We start from the raw sequence: 18,647 nt of genomic DNA, 5'->3' as shown, positions 1-18,647 counted from the left end.
GGGTGGTGCAGTGGAGCGGCATTAAAATCTACACTTGCTCCATGATTAAAATTAAGCCTGGGAGGTTAAAAATAAATCTCAGAGCCTGACAGAAATGGAGAATGAATTTTTTAGCATATAAACCAAAAGACTAAAGAGGTCAATTTCAAAATGTGGAATAGTTACCCTTCCAGCGGACAGGTACAATCAAGACTAGTGGATTGATCAAGGTCATTTCAGATTTTGTGATGCTCATAAAAGCACTTGTCATCTGTTTTTCATTACTTTACTCTTTGGGAGGATATGCAGGACTGTCTGTTGGCCAAAACCACCCTGTTCACTCCTCTCATTGGAGAACATGATTTGATATTGAATTTTGATAACTGGGGTCATTTTTTTAATCTTTCTCATCTTTTTTTTTCCATAACCATTTTTTGTTGATGCATCATAATAGAGGAAGATTATATTTTCTGTTTTCAAAAGGAATCTTGTGGACAATAATCTGAGTGGTTTGTAAGGAGTGGAAACGAAACACGCAGTTTCTCCTCCGTTTTTATGAAGAATGAAGACCCAGATTTATCATTACTTTGTCATTATTTAATCCGTTCCCATAATCCATGTAATAAATTTAATTTTCATAATAGATTTATTCTCTCATCTGTTATTCGTCTGTCATGGTGAATGTGCCTTTGTGTTGGCATTGTTGTACACCCTCAAGTTTGATTAGAACTGTTTTTCTTTCATTGAAACAGAAGAATAAAATTCATTGTGAGCCGTGTTATGTTGCAATGCTGCTATTTTATCACGTCAGGAGCCTCCAAGTGTTGCATGGGTGCGGCTCGTTTAATTCAGAACAGAGTAAAACGATTTTAAAGTCCTAATGAAAATGGGAAAAAGTGGCTTCAAACTGCTGTGTGCAGGCAAACAGCGCTAAACTGGACTTTGTCTTTGTTTTATGGCTGTGAGCTGCTGATACGTGGAGGCGCTCCTGTTGTCTGGAGGCTGCGGGGACGGAGTGAAGTGACAGATTAGTTTAACAGTCACTTCGTCTCTATCCCGAGTAAAACGATGTCTAGGTACCACAAAGCGGCGATCGATGGGTATTTGGACCTCTTGAAGGAGGCCACAAGAAAGGACCTGAACTCCCCGGACGAGGACGGGATGACTCCCACCTTACTGGCCGCTTTTCACGGACACGTCGATGCTCTACAGCTCATATGCAGCCGAGGGTAAGAAACACACAAATGTTCGGTGTACAGCTTCTTCTGTGTGAATAATGATGAATGTGGTTTCTACAGATGTAGTAGATATCATAAAGCTATAAAGGCTCACAGTGGAAATGGCAACATCCATGGGTTTTAGAAGAAGAATCTAGTTAGTAAGCTTGCGCTTTAGCAGTTTAAGGCAATAAGTCACCTAAACAGCTTCTTTTCATTGTCACAGTCCTGTCTCGATCACAGAATGACCTTTTTTTTCTTTTTTCTTTTCTTTTTTTTACATTTGCATCACTTCTCTGTGACACCAGAATGCAGAAAGTACCAGCCACGTATATTCAGCTTCCAGCTAAGGACGCCACCATGGCCACCAACTACACAAACAACAACAAAACTGTTGGAAAGATTTCCAAACTCTCAAATGTGTCATTCAATATAATCCACATGCTCTTCATCAGCTACATGCTCAAGAATCTATCAACACTGTTTTGGCATCAAAACAAAGTAAAACTCTATAACTGCATGAATGTGGACGTATGCGGGGCAAGTTGGCTCTGCTGAATGCTCCAGCTGGTCATGCTTGGCTGGCCGATGAATAAATGCACTACTGGAAGTGATGTATGTTTTTAGCTCAAATCAAAGCATCTCTTGATCACTGAGTGAGCATAAGGCTGGGTCGAGAGGACGTGGATTGTAGTTCAGAGTTTGAAACAAATGTTTTCGTGCGATCAAGACGCAAAAAAGAGAAGAAGCTGTGGGTGAAGTATGAAAGTGTTACTTGTAAGCCTTCAACACAATCATCTTACACATTGTTCCACTCTTCGGACTTTTCTCTCTGATGGACGGAGCCAAAAGATTAATCAGCTGCACTCAACCTACAAAACAAAAGAGCCCTTCATCCACCACCACCACCACCACCCCCATCTCCCCCATCCCTCATTAGAAACAAAAAAGACCACACTGTAATCTGGCAGACGCGTCAGCTGACAAAGCTGTGGAGCTCAGAGAAGATGCAAGGAGGGTGTCTATCAGGAGGCGAGGCATGTCTCACCTACGTGGCCAGAAATAAGCAAGGCGTTTCCGTTTTGGTCACCACCAGCATGAGCTGGGATTTATGGCCCGCTGTCGCCGTCATGCAGCAATCAAGAGCTTTACTGCAGTAACAATGAGGCTCGGCCCCTGAGGACTTTACATCTTAATAGCTCACTGATTATCTTTAACCATGGCTGATTGTCCTGTTCTGTGATATTTGTTATCCTGCTTATATAATAGACTTCATCTCCGATGCTGCTGTTGAACGATCACAACCACAATAAACAGGGGTCCAAAAGACACACATCTTTCACTTTTTCTTGTCCAATACCGATAATTCGGCATTCAAAGCTGCACCAATGGGATGAATTGTTTAACTTTGAGTTTCACATTTAAATCCCTGTTTATTCTGCAGCATTTGGGTGAATCTAGGCTGCTAACTTAGGACCATAACAGAAAGAAGTGTTTCCAGAGTTCTCAACTTGGTGTCGCTAAGGAGAAAAGAATTCTGTTTTGCGAAATCATTTTCCAAGACAGGTCTTAAGTTAATTTTGTGGCTAATCAACTGACGGATAAATATCATTTATAGTTTTGTGATTAGTGTCAGATATGAGGGTTAGGAGAATGGTTCAGATATTTACTTGGGTAAGTGAGGTGATGATCCAACACACCACTGTCACGTCAGAGAATCAAATTATGTTCTAACAGGCTTTGAAGCTTTGAAAAGTTGCCAGTTATTAATTTCAATAAATATATGCCTTTTGTGCTTCATAGAGGAGACCCCAACAGAAGTGACATCTGGGGAAACACACCGTTACACCACGCTGCAGCTAATGGCCACATGCACATCCTCAGCTTCCTGGTCAGCTTTGATGCCAACCTTTTTGCCCTGGACAATGAATTTCACACAGCAATGGATGTTGCTGCTTCACGGAACCGCATGGACTGCGTTCGCTTCCTGGATGCAGCTGCGGCACAGCAGACCAACCAGAATGCGAAGAAAGTCGTCCATCTAAAGAGGGAGGCCAGCAAAGAAGCAGAGAAACGAGTGAAACAATGTGAGAAGGTGAAGAAGCGACACCAAAACAAAATGGATAAAATGTCCCGTGGAGCAGACACTGGGTCTGTCTCAGAGGCCAGCAGGGGGTCTGTGTTCTCAAGCGGTGGGACCATGACAAGTGTCAACGAGCAGTTCTCGAAGCTTATTGCTTCAGACAAATCCGGTTCCCTCACGGCCCGGGTTAAAGGCACCCTGCAGAAGAAGCTTGGGAAGAAAGATAAAGGCACTCTGCAGGGGTCAAAAGGAGATGGAAATGTTATTTTCCTCAAGCAGGAGAATGGGGCGTCTGAGAAGCCAGACTTTTTGGGTGTCTTCAATGAGAACGATGAGAGCCCACTAGATGAGGAAGACGTGGCAGGCCTCGAAGACGAATACGATAAAAAACCAGGTGAAGTCGTGCAGTCCATCTTCAATCGGCCCGGTCTCGGAGGTCTGATTTTCATGGACAACATGGGTCTAGAGTCAGAGGACATGCCAAGTGGCAACGATGAGAATCTTGGCTACCTTGTTCAGAATGACATGTTCGAGGCTGAGGAAGATGTTTCTGGCTTAGTGGGGAACAGCGACGCCGACTTACCCTGGGATCAGGAAGATCTGGGACTGGATGATGATGAGGAGGAAACTTCCCCTTTGGATGTATTCTTGTCCACCATCTCCTTGACGGAGTTTGCCCTCGCGTTCAGCAGAGAGCACTTGGATCTGGAGGCGCTCATGCTTTGCTCTGATGAAGACCTGAAAGGCATTCGCATCCAGCTGGGGCCCAGGAAGAAGATCCTGGAGGCGGTGGCACGCAGAAAGATTGCGTTGGAGACTCCAGGCGTCATGAAGGACAGCTGCCTGTGAACTTATTGTCAGATTACCTTTGAATTAAAACCCTGAAGGCACTGTTTAACCTGTCAAATTGAGATTTTGATTTTGTCCCCCCCAAAAAAAAGGTAGCGAACAATTTCTCCAAAATCAAGCCCTGAATTCGAAAGTGATTCATCTTATGCCTAAATAAATATTTTATTTAAGGCTACCCGCCAAATTCCATGAGTACTTCGCATCAAACCTATACTTTACCCTAAAACTGTGATTTGTTTTGCAATTACTCACCCTGTGGTGTCTTGAAACTCCAGACATTTTAACCCTTTGCATAACTTATTGTTGTCTTCCGAGTTCAGAAAACGCTTGCCACAATTTTTTTTTTTTTTAGCTTGAAGCTAATGGAAGCTTACCAACTTCAAGCAAACAACAGAATGTGCAAGTTCATATGCGAGTGCTGATCATGTTTTGGACAGTCTTGTTCTTTCTAGGTAGTCATCATTAGCTTCAAGTCAACAATACTCTCTCTAATATTATGCATAATACAAAATCTGAATATCTCCAAGGTGACAATTGGACCCAAAGAATCAGCATGGCCAAACGCATATATATTCTAAAAGCTGAGGACTGCCCTGTAGTTGACGGCCTGAACACCTCCCTCAGCGCCTGCGTGAGCGGCGCACCTTGATAACTGAAAAGTTTGGATGTGTTTTTCCTGATGATGCATGTTTGTTATTTGCTGGTAATGCATTCCACTGATTTGGTTCAAATGTAAATGGTACCTAACTAATAACAGTTTGCTATATTGTCATTGTATACGCTACTATGCTTGTTTTAGTCGATGACAAACAGCAGGAGTGTCAATACTTTCAGTAGCCCCAAATCTGAAAACCTAACCTTTTTGGATCTTTTCTGTCATCAATAAATAGAAAATCCCTCATGTGATACTTGGATCAAGGTTTCTGTAAAGGAGATGTGTTGTTGAAAATGAATTAAATGTTACAGATTCAAACTCCATTTTACTTTTTCTCTTTGCTGCATGGCTTAAGTCACTCATTCACAACCAACTTGCAATACGTATATATATGTATATTTTTTTTTTTTCAAATCACAGTCATAGAAATGATAGAGTTATTTCTGTCATAAATATGCCTTAATTTCAGCAGTTAAAAAAAAACACATACAAGACAAATAATTTTCTATTGGTTTGTTTTTTCATCATTTTATTGAAATAATTTCCAATATTAGCCTCTTAACGTGTATATTTTATAACCTCAATGACAAAAGAAAGGTTTTTTTGTAAAATTCTTTATGGTACATAGTGGGCCATACAATAACCTACAAAATCACTGACCGTAACAAAGACATCACCAGGAGGGCAGAGCAGTTTCAAAACAAGGCCACAGCTTACAAGTATATTAAATACAAAGCACGAATTTGAGGTTTTGAGGCCTGCTTTTTATTTCCCGAGTTTTACTTGTTGCCATTTAATGCCTTATTTAAAGAAAGAAGAAAAAAAATTTAGTGGATTTTTTTTAATGAAAATATAATTTTGCAAGAAAGAGAATTACACTATAATACATTATTGATTTACTTGGTTTTAGCTGTAATTGAAGAATCCAAACTATATACATATACATATACATATACATATACGTATGTGTATGTGTATATATATATATATATATATATATATATATATATATATATATATATATGTATATGTATATACACATATACACACATACATATATATGTACACACATACATACATACATACATACATACACAAATATATACATATATATATATATATATACACACATACACACACACACACACACATATATATAGTGGATAAAATGAGTGATACCGGCATAGAAACTAATGCAGCCGTCGCTGAGTGGACGCGAAAGCGGAAGTACCAAGAGGGGAACTCTCTTGACCCGTACACAGTGCGGTACACGGCAGGAGGCGTTAACGCTCAACTCTGCTCGTACTATCCGCTGCTACGCTGTGCCTGGAAGGGATGTGTTTGCCCTGTTGTAGTCACGATTATGCATAACAGGTAACACGTTTCTCTTTTGCGACTGCTGAGCTTTTTAATACCACCTGTCCGTACGCCATATTTAAAACGACACTTTTAGTTTCCGCCGACTGAAAACAGGTGGTTCGCGCCGCCAACCTGTTAAGCCGTGACAGTTCTCTAAGAGCAAGCTAATCGACAACCTGGGGTCGCCTCTGTCGTGTTGCGTCTTCTTACACATTTGTGTCTTAAACTGGTGTCTTGTTGCTAACGCACTTTGCCTTGTGTAGCATTAGCAGAAGTGCTAACAGGTCAGGAATTGCTAAGTAAATGCTGTGCTGTCTGTTTTCCACCCTCTTACCTCACAGGCTTCCCCGGCAAGGTTAGAAATGGCTGAAATTCTTGCTGTCAACGCCGACTCACCTTCGCCTCCCGTCCTTAATGCCACCTTCCCGATCGACGATAGCAATACTGCTGCTCCAGCCTCCAGCGAGGACTACCTGTTCGTGGAGACCAGACACCCCAACACTGTCCTCCAGGGCCTAAACAGCCTCCGGCTCTACAACGCCTTCTGTGACGTCACTCTGTGCTGTGGTGGACAGGAGTTTCCCTGCCATCGCATCGTGCTGGCCTCCTTCAGCTCATACTTCCAGGTAAACACAGTTTTTTTCCCCCCCATGATTGTGAAACCCAGTTCGGAGGGGTGGCGTTAACACGCTGCAAATCTCTCCCAGACAATGTTTACCACTGACCTGATGGAGTCCAAACAGGAGCGAGTCGCCATCAATGGAGTTGAACCACAAATGATTGGCATGCTGGTGAGCTACGCCTACACATCAGAGGTCTACATCTCTAAAGCCAATGTACAGGTAAAGTATCAAATACTCTGCTTTTCTTTTAACGTCCTCCCCCTTCACCGCAAGCCTAACACCTCTGTCTGGTCCAGGCTCTGCTGGCTGCAGCCAATCTCCTGGATGTCATGGCCGTACGAGAGGCCTGTTGTCGCTTCATGGAGCGCCAGATGGATGAGATGAATTGTGTGGGGATTCACTGTTTCGCAGAGGCCCATTCTTGTAAAGTTTTGGAGAAACGCAGCATGGCGTACATCCTTGAGAACTTCAGTAGCGTTTATCAGCAGGTAAGAGAGCCGGATGGAACCATTGTTGAAACTGTTAGGGTGTGTTATTACCTTCTGCACAGCGACATATTGAACTGAAGAGTCCGCATCTGACCACCGAGACCGATTCTGCTCTGCACCTCCGGGACACATTCAACGATGTGATGCACGATTCAGCCCCGTCACGCGTTTCCAGAAGACTGCACACATCCCTCAACAACATTTATGATGCTCTTATTTCTGAGAGTCTGAAACCTCAGGGAGAGTCACAGCGGAGGAGTTGTTCACCCAGGATTGATGGACATGAAGCAGATGTCACGAACAGTAGAGATCTACACAAAGAGATGGAAAATAATAATGATTCAAATCTCGTTGTAAAACTAGGTTGCTGGCATTAAATGAACGTGCATGAAGGCGAGGCAACAGGTGTTGCGTAACAGCCTGTGACGGTAGAACAGCACGCGCCGCTGGTGGAATAACATCAGCCGCTTTGCAGTGTGAATGTTGGAAGATTACGATGTGGAGCAGTAAGAGTGTCGTCTTACACAAACGTTGACGTGCGTAAAGTGTAAAAGGAGGTAAGGCAGCCAGCAGTTCACCAGCAGGATTACTGAACCTGGCGCTAGGAAAGGGATCATGTGTGAAAGGGGCTTAGCAAAGATAATCTGTTCTGCCTGTCAGCAGTTGAAGGAAGTCCTGAAGTGATTAACTTCCATGGGCCGAAGGCGTCTAAGATGTCTTTATGAAATGATTCCTGTTCTAACTCCCCCCCCACAGGAGGAGTTCCTCTCTCTGTGTGTGGACAAACTGACAGAAATCCTCGCCAGTGACCATCTCAATGTGCCTAAAGAGGAAATGGTGTTTGAGGCCGCCATGTTGTGGCTGAACAAATGCCCGTCCCGCAAACAGAGCTTCGATAAGGTCTGATTTGAAAAAAAAAAAGTACCAATAATGTAAATCTGTTGTTTTTAGGAGCAGTTGGCATGTTTTTGCTCCTTTTTTCTTTGTCTTCACGCGGTACTAATTTCATCTCAAGAAGGTCCCATTAGGAAGGGGGGATGGTTTGACCACTCAGCAGCTGGTAGTCCTGCAGATGTCCATGAATCAAAGCGACACAAGTCAGAGACCCCACAGCTGACGGGACAGTGGCCCCTAGCAGCACCTTAGCAGACCACCCTCACCATTATTACACTGTTATCATCAGTTCAGTTTATCATCCAACAAAGTCTCTTATCATGACAGGTTTTAATAACATAGGGATTACATTGGCAGGTAGGCTACTTGTACTATTATTCAGGATGTTTGAAGGAGCCAGCTCTGTAAACTATGAAGGAGAAATACTGGTAAACTGCAGGGAATAAATCTCAGAATGGACCAAACTTCTTTGGCTAAGTTAACCCTTCTGCTTTTACCCCTGGAAGGTCCTGGAGCATATCCGCCTTCCTCTCATCAGCCCCTACTACCTCCACGATGTGATCGAGTCTCTGGAGGTAGTAAAGGAGAACCAGGGCTGCCTGAGGCTCATCTCTGAAGCCAAGGACTACCTGCTGCTAAAGGACCGCCGTGGAGAGCTCTACTGCCCGAGGGCACGGCCACGAAGGTCCACGGGTACGCTACATCTTTATTCACGGAGCTATAAACTCAACTTGCGTTTACTCGCTGTTACATCCTCGCATGTGACTTTGCATCCTGTTTCAATATTATTTGTAATTCACATCCGTCCAAAGGCCAACGTGCTTCAGCTCATTCCTTTTTTTCCCCCCTTCCCCTGCATCTGTTGCCGTGGCAACAGGGACAGCTGAAGTTATTGTGACAGTCGGCGGGGAGGATGACAAGGTGGTGCTACGCAGCGTCGAGTGCTTCAATCCTGTGACAAACAAGTGGAAGATGCTAGCCTGCTTACCCTTCGCCGTTAGCAAGCACGGGCTTGTGGTGTCAGGTGGGTCAACACCCCCGGGGAGGGTTTATAAGGTCACTCCAAAGTGTGTGTCACTAGCGGTGTCTTCCTTTGGGGTTTCTGCAGATTCCACTCTGTACCTAGCGGGAGGAGAGTTTCCTGACGGCTCGGCAAGCAGGGAGATGTGGCGCTACGACCCCTGTTTCGACTCCTGGATGGAGATGGCGCCCATGAATGTAGCTCGGTCTGAGTTGGGTAGGTGGTCCCACAGCCTGTCTTCACGTGCGATCTTGATTGTTATTTCAAAGACATTCTCATCCCTGACAAGGTGAACGTTTTCGTTTCAGTCCTCATCTCAGTTTCAGTTGCACTTCAGAAAGATTTTTGGGATGAAAGAGAGATTTCCAGGATTCTGTCCTCTGGTCTGATCCGACAACAACATGGAGAACAATTTCTGAACTTTGTCTTATCTGATGTTTGGATATACATACTTAAAATCCAACTTGTGATGCAGCAAAAGTAACTGTCTAAATGCGATTTTATATTTATCGCTGTTACAATTCTCTCTTATTCTACTCGTTTCTCACCTTTTGATAGTTTCCAGCATCTCAGTATTTGATGAGCATTTCCTGACCCTTGCTGTGTTTCAGTACAACTTAAAGCTTTGAGTTCTGCGTTTTAATCACCTATAATTTTTAGGAACTAAGTGAACAAACAGCAAAGGTGCTATGACATTTTTGATTGCAGCCACAACATCTGCTCCTTAAGAATTTTAACATCTTGTTTATATTTTCGAATTATTTTTCTTTTACTCTGGAGATTTCTTGTTTCTGACAGAGCCAAAATGTTGTGTAAAGCTCAGACTCTTAACTGAATTACCTCGGCTGAAATAGGGGAAAAATACTATTGTGTGTTTTTAATCATCATCGGGTCACTTCTTCTGTGGGAATTGGACTTAAGACGTGCTACGTGAGCGTGCGGTGTAAATATCCAGACTGCTGACGTATTTTCCTCTCTCCCCGCAGGGCTGGTGATGCTTGATGGTTTCGTGTACGCCGTGGGTGGATGGGAAGGACGCTCTCGTCTGGACTCGGTGGAGTGCTACAACCCCCACACCAACTCCTGGCAGTTCACCAAGTCGGTCAAAATGGCCGTCACGAGTCCGGCTGTGGTGGCCCTGGACGGACTGCTCTATGTTACAGGTGCTTACTATTCAAGAGTTTTACAAACAGAAATCACGTTTAAATGTTTTTTCATGCATTTGTTGAACGTTTGTTTGACCGCGTGTTCACGTAGGTGGAGCAGTTCTGGAGGATGGTGATGGTACAGACCTGGCACAGGTGTATAACCCTAAAACCTCAGTGTGGACGGAGGTCTCTCCGATGCAGATCGCTCGCTCCGGTTCAGCAGCTTGTACGCTCAAAGGGAAGATCTACGTTATTGGTACTGATCACTCAGAGCAGAACTGCAACGGGCCAGAGTTGATCAAATTAATGAGCATAAACACACTGAATGTTTGATTTCTTTCTTCTTTTTTTTTTAATTAAGGTGGATGGCATGCCTCGACAGAAAACACAGATAAGGTGGAGTGCTACAATCCCAAGACCAACCAGTGGACCATGTGTGCCCCCATGAAAGAAAGACGCTATAGGCCTGGTGCTGCTGTGGTGGACGGACAGATCTACGTCCTGGGAGGAGAAGAGGGCTGGGACCGGTGAGGAAGTACTCAGTGAAAAATAATGTGTGTGTGTGTGTGTGTGTGTGTGAGGTTTCATAGTTTTTCTTTTTGGTAGTTCACAACCATCCGATAGCATTTCCTCATTCATTCATTAAAAAGAAAAAGTTCCATAAGATTAAAAAATAGGAGGACCAACAGTTTGATTTGTTATTACTGCAGATATCACGACACTATCGAGCGGTACTGCGACGACACCGACACCTGGGAGATCGTCGGGGAGATGCCCACCAGTCGTAGCTGGCTCAGCTGTGTGTCTCTCCAGCTGAGGAAGGACATCCCCATGGGCAGCTGTCCTGGTACGCCAAGTGACAACTGAGCCAGGTCGGCGAGAGGGAACTCCTCAGTGATTCTTTGCGCCCTCTGTGGTGGTGGTGGTGGTGGGGGAGGGAGGGTCAGTGCACTACTAAGCTCAGTGCCAAGAAGACCAGTTAACTTAGGAGAAGTGATGCCTGGATTTTGCACAACTATTGTTTGAACTGTTACTGGCGGCATGTTGGTGGTTTTCAGCGGTGGCGGCAGTGGGGGGGGTTACTTTGGTCTCTCCTTTCGCGTGGCAACAAGACAACTGTCGTCAACCCACTGTGATTGACGGCTTGGTCAGCTCTCATTTCACTCTCTGTACGATGTGAACAATGTTTAGGGTTTATGTCTTAATGTCTGAGCACCTCAAATCTGTGAGCAGTTTCCCAGCCAACATAGTGTATTTTTGTATCATTAATATGTGATGTATTTATTTTGGGGTGTGACTAGCTGTGAGAACTACATTTTAAAAAATAAAAACATTTGCTCAATTAAAAGATGCTCTGTGGGCCAAAGAATTGAATTGTGAATATTTTTTGATGATAACCTGTGAAAATGTGTGAGCAGTGTTTTTGTACTTAAAAAAAAAATGTGTTTGTTCTTAATGATTTGTCTTTACTACCTGTTGGATATATTTTTGTAATGTGCATCATACAACGTGCTGAATTTAAATGGAGTCGGGTTCTAATAAAGATGTTTAATTCTCTTAAAGTCAAATTATTTTCTCCAAATTTTGAATGACAGATAGTTGTTCAATATTTTTCTGTTACTGGTAAGAATAAGGTTCCGCCAAAAGCATATCGGTGTTGTGTAATCGGTTCTTCGCAGTTGTGGATGTCTATCTTGACATCCTGTGTCATCTTTGATCAGAAGCGGTGGCTTGTGGGTAAGATGTCATCACGACGCCGCCATATCCGTCTTTTCTGTACCGGGTGAAGGAGAGAGTCTGATGTCATGAGAGGAATCAGGGCTCTGAACAGTCTCCCCGTGAGTTATGCGGTTGCTTAGGTTTATCTGAGTTTTGTCTGCTGTGTTTCTCGACCACCTTGAAAACCCAAACGGCTTTAAGCTGTAGTTAGCACATCAGCTAGTTAGCGCGCTAGGCGGCTAACGCTAGCGTAGGCGGATTTACACATATAATTTAAACGGTAGATGACAGTGTTTAACGAAATCCTTTTACACTGCATGAATAGACTGAGAGGTCGGCTGCATGTCAGAGGTATCTTTCAGTAGCCTTTTAGCTCAGTACAGCTCGAGTTCTCTATCTTGGAGTTCTTCGCTCAGCTAAACGAACCTGAAGGTCATATCTGTGTTCAAGTAACGTTCACGGTACCACAGGCTTCTCAGAGAAGGTGATTCTTAGTGAACTCACACTTCAGTCATATTTCTGATGGAAATCCTGATATTTTTCTGGCACACTGGCACATAACCCCCAGGGTATGTTGGCAGGCCCAGGTGTTGTGATGGCCGCCATACACCATGATTGCATTGGTCATATCAGGTCAGCCTATTTTAACAACTATATGATCAGTAGTCTGCAGTTTCTTAATGTTCATGACTATTTACGTTTTAGATTCCCACTGAAGGCATCAAAACTATGAATGTACACGTGGAATCATGTTGTAAACACAAACTTGTTCAATAATTGTGAATAAGTTTTAGATTTTTGTAGCCACCCTTTGCTTTTTTGACAGCTGCAAACCCTTGGCCTCTCAATGAGCTTCATGATGTCGTCACCTGAAATGGTTTTGACTTCCAAGGTTTGCCTTGTCAGGGTTTATTTTTGGAATTTCTTGCCTTCTTAACAGGGTTGGGCCCATCAGTTGTGTTGTGAAGAAGTAAGGTTGGTACACAGCCGACAGCCCTATTTGACAGCGGTTAAGAGTTCATATTATGGCAAGAATCAATCGTCTAAGTAAAGAGAAACAACAGTCGCCAAAACTTTGAACGTGTCCCCAAGTGCAGTCACAAAAACCATCAAGCTCTACGATCAAACTGGCTCACATGAGGACCGTCCCAGGAAAGGAAGACCAAGTGTCTCCTCTGCTGCTGAGGATGAGTTCATCCTTCACCAGCCTCAGAAGTGAGCAAAGCAGCAATCAAAGCAAAGGGTGGCTGTTTAGAGGAATCTAAAATACAAAGTTATGTTTTCAGTAATTTCACATGTTTTCGTTTACTACATAATTCCATATGTGTTCATTCATAGTTTTGATGCCGTCAGTGAGAATCTACAATGTAAATATTCATGAAAATAAAGAAAGCACTTTAAATGAGAAGGTGTGTCAAAACTTTTGACCGGTAGTGTATATGAACATATCGGCTTGTGTCCAAGCAACCAATCAGGAAAGTTGAGTTTTGTCGCTTTGACGCATTGTAATAACAGGATGAAATAGTTGACAGCAGCTGTCGGTATAAGATGTTTCAGGAAGGGTTTGGTGAGGTGAATTTTCTTAACATTCACACAATCGTCAAATAGTTAACTGGACGGCAGTTTTTTTTAAATAATTTTGCTCTATTTTAACACTAGTCAGGGTTAGAGGATGTGCTTGTTGAGGCCTGTCGATATCAGAACAGATGAACTTAGAAGAAATAGTGCGCAGCTGCAGGAAAAATAAACCGTCTCAAACACTTCGCCATAATTTCATGTAGAAACGTTGCTATGTGGCTGCCAGAAGGACCGAATCTTTGACTGAACCCCTCGCAGGCTGCAAACCAGCTGCGGCCGCCCCTCTCCCTCCTCAAAATGTGCAGGTGGGTGCTGCTGTAGTCGTACGAATCGCTTTCTGAGGCAGCAATCAAACTAATGTGCATTGGAATGTCAGTATTTCAAGCAATAACATTTTTATGCGCCGCTGCAGGTGTCCAAGCTTCCAAATGGTCTGGTGGTAGCGTCCTTGGAGAACTACTCCCCCATGTCCTCTGTCAGCGTGTTGGTTAAATCTGGTAGTCGCTATGAGACCATGGAAAACCAGGGTGTCTCTCATGTTCTACGATTGGCAGCTAACCTGGTAATTTGTGCATAAGTGAGCCATTTTTTGCAGTTGCTATATTTTCCTCAGGGGCACAAACACACACACACACACACGCAGACACACTCTGGAATGTTTTTCTTGCTGTCTTTTTTTGTAGACTACCAAGGATGTGTCTGCCTTCAGGATGTGTCGCGGGGTGGAAGCACTGGGAGGCAGCCTGAGGTCAGTGAGGGTTCTCTCTCCACATGCTCACATTTACAGCCGCTTTTTATCCTGCTATAAATAAGTGTGGTCTGTTTACCTGCAGTGTGACATCATCAAGAGAAACCATGGTGTACACCGCAGAGTGCTTGAGAGATCAGCTGTAAGTTTTGCCATCCTGACATCAAATCTGAGATGCTTTCACGTTAAAGAAAAAAAATGCTATAAGTTGATGTTGAAATGTGTGTCTGTGTGCGATCAGAGATTTGTTAGTGGAGTACTTGGTCAGTGTGACCTCGGCTCAGGATTTCAGGCCGTGGGAGCTCAAGGAACTGACATCCAGGGTGAAGATTGACAATGCTCTGGCTCAACAGTCTCCTCAGACAGGTCAGTAAGGAGCTACTTGTACTTTCACATTCGAGATGATGCAGCGTAGCGTTAGGTCCCACTTGAAAGTGATACTTTATCCAAAAATTGTATTTCACGTACTCACAAATAGGTGCATTGAGCTCACAATGAGGTCTGTTCGCTGCTGCGACTCTCACTTGTACGCTTCCTGCGACAAACAGTTTTTGGATGAAGAACCTCTTTAATTAAGAGAGGTTTGACCTTTAGTGCTCGCTGTCTCTGTTGTCTCGCAGTTCAGGACACGGTTGTCCAGCAGGAATAGCTTTACTTGGAGACTTGATTTCATAGTTCATTGACAATAATGCCTGCTATGAGATTTAAAGCTCTGGTGCATCATATTTTCATATAAATATGTCCTTTACACCAAAGCCCTGAACAAACGAGGTCACACGATGCTCGCTAAGCTCATTGCCGCCAGGTAAATCTCTGTTATTTAATATGGATAATAATTTCATCATGCAGCTCGGATAGCCATCCAAAGGCTGTGGACTAAAATGGATAGCACAGTGGACAAGGACCAAACCGTGATAGTGACACGAGTCATATTTCTGAGTTATTTGATGCTGAACACTTCACCGTTTTGCAACCTAAATCGCAACAGCCGCAGAGTTTCTTCTACCCTACACCTTACTGTCAGTAGTATAAAGCATTCTTTTCATTTGAGTCTCTGGAGTGCTGAATTTCCTTTTTCCATTTTCTCCTGCAGGTGTAATTGAGAAATTGCATGAAGCAGCGTACAAAAATGCTCTGTCCAACCCTCTGTACTGCCCTGACTACATGGTGGGCCACGTCTCCACTCAGCACGTATGCATCTGTGCTTTGTTTTCTCTTTGTACTACTCTCAGCAGAAGTGTGCTGCATTTCTCAGTCATTCTATGGTTTCTCCCAAGTTCCAAAAGCACCATTTGTTAGTTGTAGTTCTTACACACCTCTCTGCCTCCGTGTCTGGTGCAGCTGCAGTCATTTGTTGAGGAAACTTTCACCACTGGAAGAACAGCTCTTGTAGGACTAGGTGAGTGTTGGCCACATTGTTCTCTTCTTGCTTATCATGCCTCTACTTTGGTTCTTTGTACGCCCCAAGTACTATCGGTCTCCTTGATGTTTTGTGTGTGTGTGTGTTTTTACCCTCTAATCGGATGTCATTCGGCTCCTGCTTAAAGAAAATTGGTGTCGTGTGACGAGAGGCCGGTAGTTGATAGTTGACGTGCAGATTTTTTTTGCATAATTCTTCCTTGCTACAAGATTCCGCCTCAGTTTCTGTTCTCAAAATTAGCTTCTTTTGTTTGTTGATGATGAGAGCTTGATTGCAGCTGCTGTACATTCATGAAGGTGTACTGATTTATGCATCCAGGCGTGGAGCACTCTGTCCTGAAGCAGGTGGGCGAGGGGCTCCTGAGGACCCGTAGTGGTCCTGGTGCTCCAATTGCCAAGGCTGTGTACCGTGGAGGTAAGAGCTCATGTTTTCATGGCCGCTGTTTGATACCTGCTACTGCGTTTTAATCTTTTGACATGGTGATATGTGTGTAGGTGAGCTTCGGGTGCAGACTCAGGATGAACTAGTACATGCACTGATCACCGTCGAAGGTGGCGTGATGGGTAGCGCCGAGGCGAACACTTTTAGCGTGCTACAAAGGATCCTGGGATCTGGCCCACATGTAAAGAGGGGTGCTAACATCACCAGCAAGCTGAGTCAGGGTATTGCCAAAGCTACCACACAGCCCTTCGATGTAAGTGGTTATATCAGTCTGTGTGGCACAGATTAGCGATGAAGTTGGGCGTGCCTCCTATTGTCAGATAACCTCTGGCTGTCTTTCAGGCCTCTGCCTTCAATGCCTCATACTCCGACTCCGGCCTCTTTGGCGTCTACACCATTTCACAAGCTAATTCTGCAGCAGAGGTGAGCGCCAAGTCCACTCCTATTGAGACAAGTATGAACTGCATCGAAAACACGCGGGATGCCAGAGTCTGAGCTTTACAGAAAGTGTGCTTGTTGCCGCCCTCTGTGTAGGTGATCAAAGCTGCCGTCGCTCAAGTGAAGGCTGTGGCTGAGGGAAACGTGTCAGAGGCTGACATCGCCAGAGCAAAGTGAGCTCACTCAATGACGTTTGTCAGGTGTTCATTTGACACGTGTAGTTGTCATTGAGCTGCTGTGCTAAAAAAAAAAAAAAAAAATTTTTTTTTTTTTTTGCTTTCCACTTTGTGTGACTCCTTTGTGCAGGAACCAGGCCAAAGCTGAGTACATGATGTCTAGTGAGAACTCTGACTGCCTGCTGCAGGAGATCGGTGCTCAGGCTCTGAACACAGCAGCGTACCTGCTCCCTGAGTCGGTCCTCCAGGTTGTAGACGCCATCACCCGGGAAGAGGTGGTCAAGGTGGGTGATATGACAATCTTGATACATCATAAGTTCTGTTTATGCCTCGCTGTCATGTTCTTTCCTTGAAAAATCAGATTGTAATGAATGAACTAAGGCTACAAATAACTGAACTTCATTGTTTTTTAATATTTTGGCAGAATCAGTTGGGTTGTTGGTTGGTCGGCGAAATGAGGAAATATTGCTCAAGTGAATCCCTCATGTTCTTTTGTCTATTTAAAATCAATTTTCACATTTAAGTTGGAATGAACCAATGTTTTTGATGAACAAATGTGCCTGCTAAATAGTTTTTTGTAAAGACTTTGAATTGTGGATCAGCTGATGGACTAATTGTTTCTGCCCCAGAGTACCTGCCCAGGAGGTCAGTACTCCTTGAAACTCGGCTTGTGTTAAAGCATTTAACTGATCTCTTTTTTTATAGGCCGCGCAAACATTTGTGGATGGCAAGAAGACCATGGCAGCTCGCGGACACCTCATCAACACCCCATTTGTGGATGAATTATGAAATGAGAGCAAAGGAACGGTAGATTTTTAACGTGGGCACTTCATGCTCTGCTGCTTGACAAGAAAAGAGGACCTCAAAGCCACAGCCTCGTGTCGCTGTTCATTCAATGTCACCGCCGATGCACAGTGTAAACAGCAACAAGAAGCTGCAGAATCATAATGCGAACTTTCATTGTCCGTCAGTTTGTCTGTATATCTATGTAAATTAAAGTAATGACAGTAAAACAAGCATGACGTTTCTTGAACTGGTGTCTGTCGTCTCCGTTTATCTGGAACTGATCCTCTTAAAAATATTGTTCCATTGATTGACCACTAGGGGGACCCAAAAGCACAAATGTGATTAAATGATGCAACGAATCCTTAGATGAGCATCTACGTCCTTGATTCTACCGTTCGGTGTTTTTTTTTTTTTTTTTTTAACCACAGCTACGACTGGAAGCCTTATATCTTTATTTATTTATTTACTTTAGGTTCTGCGTCCATGTATCCCAGGAACGCTTGGAGGGAATTTAAATACATCTGCTGTAAACATCCACTGATCATAATTTTTCAGTCAAAGGTCAAAGACATGAGGATGTCTGAAGGGCTGGGGCTCAAATCTTAACACATGGTGATATAAAATTGAACACATATTGCAGCTTCTGTTTTTTTCTTTCTTTTCTGTTCAGTACCCAGTACTTGTTATTTCTGGACACCCGTTCTGTTTCTTGTTTTTTTGGTTTGTTTTTTTTCTGCAAGGTTACTGAGACCGCATCATTTTCTTCTTGTTGTTTTGGCTGTATATCAAGAATTCAAACCGTAAGACAACATTTCACACAAATATATTATCAGGATAAAAAAAAAAAAAAAATCTTATATCCAAAGCGTCAAAGGTGACATGCTAATCTACAAAAACAATTTTCCGGCCAAATGCCGATGGAGGCATGAAACTTTAAGGAGGTAAATCCACTTTACAGTCGGTTGGACATTTGACGATAGGAGGACGTGTGCAGCCACAACTGTTATTACTGATGCCGGGATGTG

The 18,647-nt window shown here is 43.6% G+C and overlaps 3 protein-coding genes across 4 annotated transcripts; all 3 read left to right on the top strand.

Moving 5' to 3' along the window:
- The first annotated feature begins 950 nt into the window (after nt 1-950).
- anks4b (ankyrin repeat and sterile alpha motif domain containing 4B) lies at nt 951-5,067 on the top strand. Of its 2 annotated transcripts, none has more exons than XM_086184760.1 (2): nt 951-1,208; nt 3,000-5,067. In XM_086184760.1, the coding sequence occupies exons 1-2, from the start codon at nt 1,048-1,050 to the stop codon at nt 4,126-4,128; spliced, it is 1,290 nt and encodes a 429-aa protein (XP_086040886.1). In that variant the 5' UTR covers nt 951-1,047; the 3' UTR covers nt 4,129-5,067. The 2 variants fall into 2 exon arrangements, with proteins under 2 accessions (XP_086040886.1, XP_086040887.1); XM_086184761.1 differs by lacking the exon at nt 951-1,208 and adding an exon at nt 2,393-2,870.
- Nucleotides 5,068-6,000: 933 nt separating this feature from the next.
- Nucleotides 6,001-11,246, top strand: LOC147245134 (kelch-like protein 24). Its single transcript, XM_086184351.1, has 12 exons — nt 6,001-6,157; nt 6,484-6,768; nt 6,850-6,984; nt 7,062-7,253; nt 8,010-8,153; nt 8,654-8,840; nt 9,025-9,171; nt 9,256-9,384; nt 10,155-10,331; nt 10,426-10,572; nt 10,678-10,843; nt 11,027-11,246. The coding sequence occupies exons 2-12, from the start codon at nt 6,505-6,507 to the stop codon at nt 11,181-11,183; spliced, it is 1,845 nt and encodes a 614-aa protein (XP_086040477.1). The 5' UTR covers nt 6,001-6,157; nt 6,484-6,504; the 3' UTR covers nt 11,184-11,246.
- A 781-nt stretch (nt 11,247-12,027) lies between these two features.
- Nucleotides 12,028-17,872, top strand: uqcrc2a (ubiquinol-cytochrome c reductase core protein 2a). The gene is made up of 14 exons (XM_086185571.1): nt 12,028-12,154; nt 13,817-13,918; nt 14,026-14,175; nt 14,297-14,361; nt 14,447-14,503; nt 14,603-14,727; nt 15,455-15,552; nt 15,703-15,760; nt 16,100-16,195; nt 16,276-16,475; nt 16,565-16,645; nt 16,757-16,833; nt 16,967-17,120; nt 17,542-17,872. The coding sequence occupies exons 1-14, from the start codon at nt 12,122-12,124 to the stop codon at nt 17,623-17,625; spliced, it is 1,380 nt and encodes a 459-aa protein (XP_086041697.1). The 5' UTR covers nt 12,028-12,121; the 3' UTR covers nt 17,626-17,872.
- The last annotated feature ends 775 nt before the right edge of the window (nt 17,873-18,647 follow it).

This window comes from Aulostomus chinensis, chromosome 18 (assembly GCF_037954235.1).
Source record: "Aulostomus chinensis isolate RoL2024-O1b breed Wild chromosome 18, RoL_Achi_v1.0, whole genome shotgun sequence".
Classification (NCBI taxonomy): domain Eukaryota; kingdom Metazoa; phylum Chordata; class Actinopteri; order Syngnathiformes; family Aulostomidae; genus Aulostomus; species Aulostomus chinensis.
Note: the sequence above shows the minus strand (reverse complement) of the source record. Positions and strands in the feature narration are given on the sequence as shown.

What these genes read in the sequence shown, in the direction of transcription:
- uqcrc2a (XM_086185571.1), top strand. Translation starts at nt 12,122, where the DNA reads ATGAGAGGAATCAGGGCTCTGAACAGTCTCCCC. An exon ending in AACAGCTCTTGTAGGACTAG is followed by an intron (nt 15,761 to 16,099) that starts GTGAGTGTTGGC and finishes TTATGCATCCAG; the next exon opens with GCGTGGAGCACTCTGTCCTG. An exon ending in GCTGACATCGCCAGAGCAAA is followed by an intron (nt 16,834 to 16,966) that starts GTGAGCTCACTC and finishes TCCTTTGTGCAG; the next exon opens with GAACCAGGCCAAAGCTGAGT.
- LOC147245134 (XM_086184351.1), top strand. Translation starts at nt 6,505, where the DNA reads ATGGCTGAAATTCTTGCTGTCAACGCCGACTCACCTTCGCCTCCCGTC. An exon ending in ACGGCCACGAAGGTCCACGG is followed by an intron (nt 8,841 to 9,024) that starts GTACGCTACATC and finishes CCGTGGCAACAG; the next exon opens with GGACAGCTGAAGTTATTGTG. An exon ending in GGAGAAGAGGGCTGGGACCG is followed by an intron (nt 10,844 to 11,026) that starts GTGAGGAAGTAC and finishes TTATTACTGCAG; the next exon opens with ATATCACGACACTATCGAGC.
- anks4b (XM_086184760.1), top strand. Translation starts at nt 1,048, where the DNA reads ATGTCTAGGTACCACAAAGCGGCGATCGATGGGTATTTGGACCTCTTG. An exon ending in CAGCTCATATGCAGCCGAGG is followed by an intron (nt 1,209 to 2,999) that starts GTAAGAAACACA and finishes TGTGCTTCATAG; the next exon opens with AGGAGACCCCAACAGAAGTG.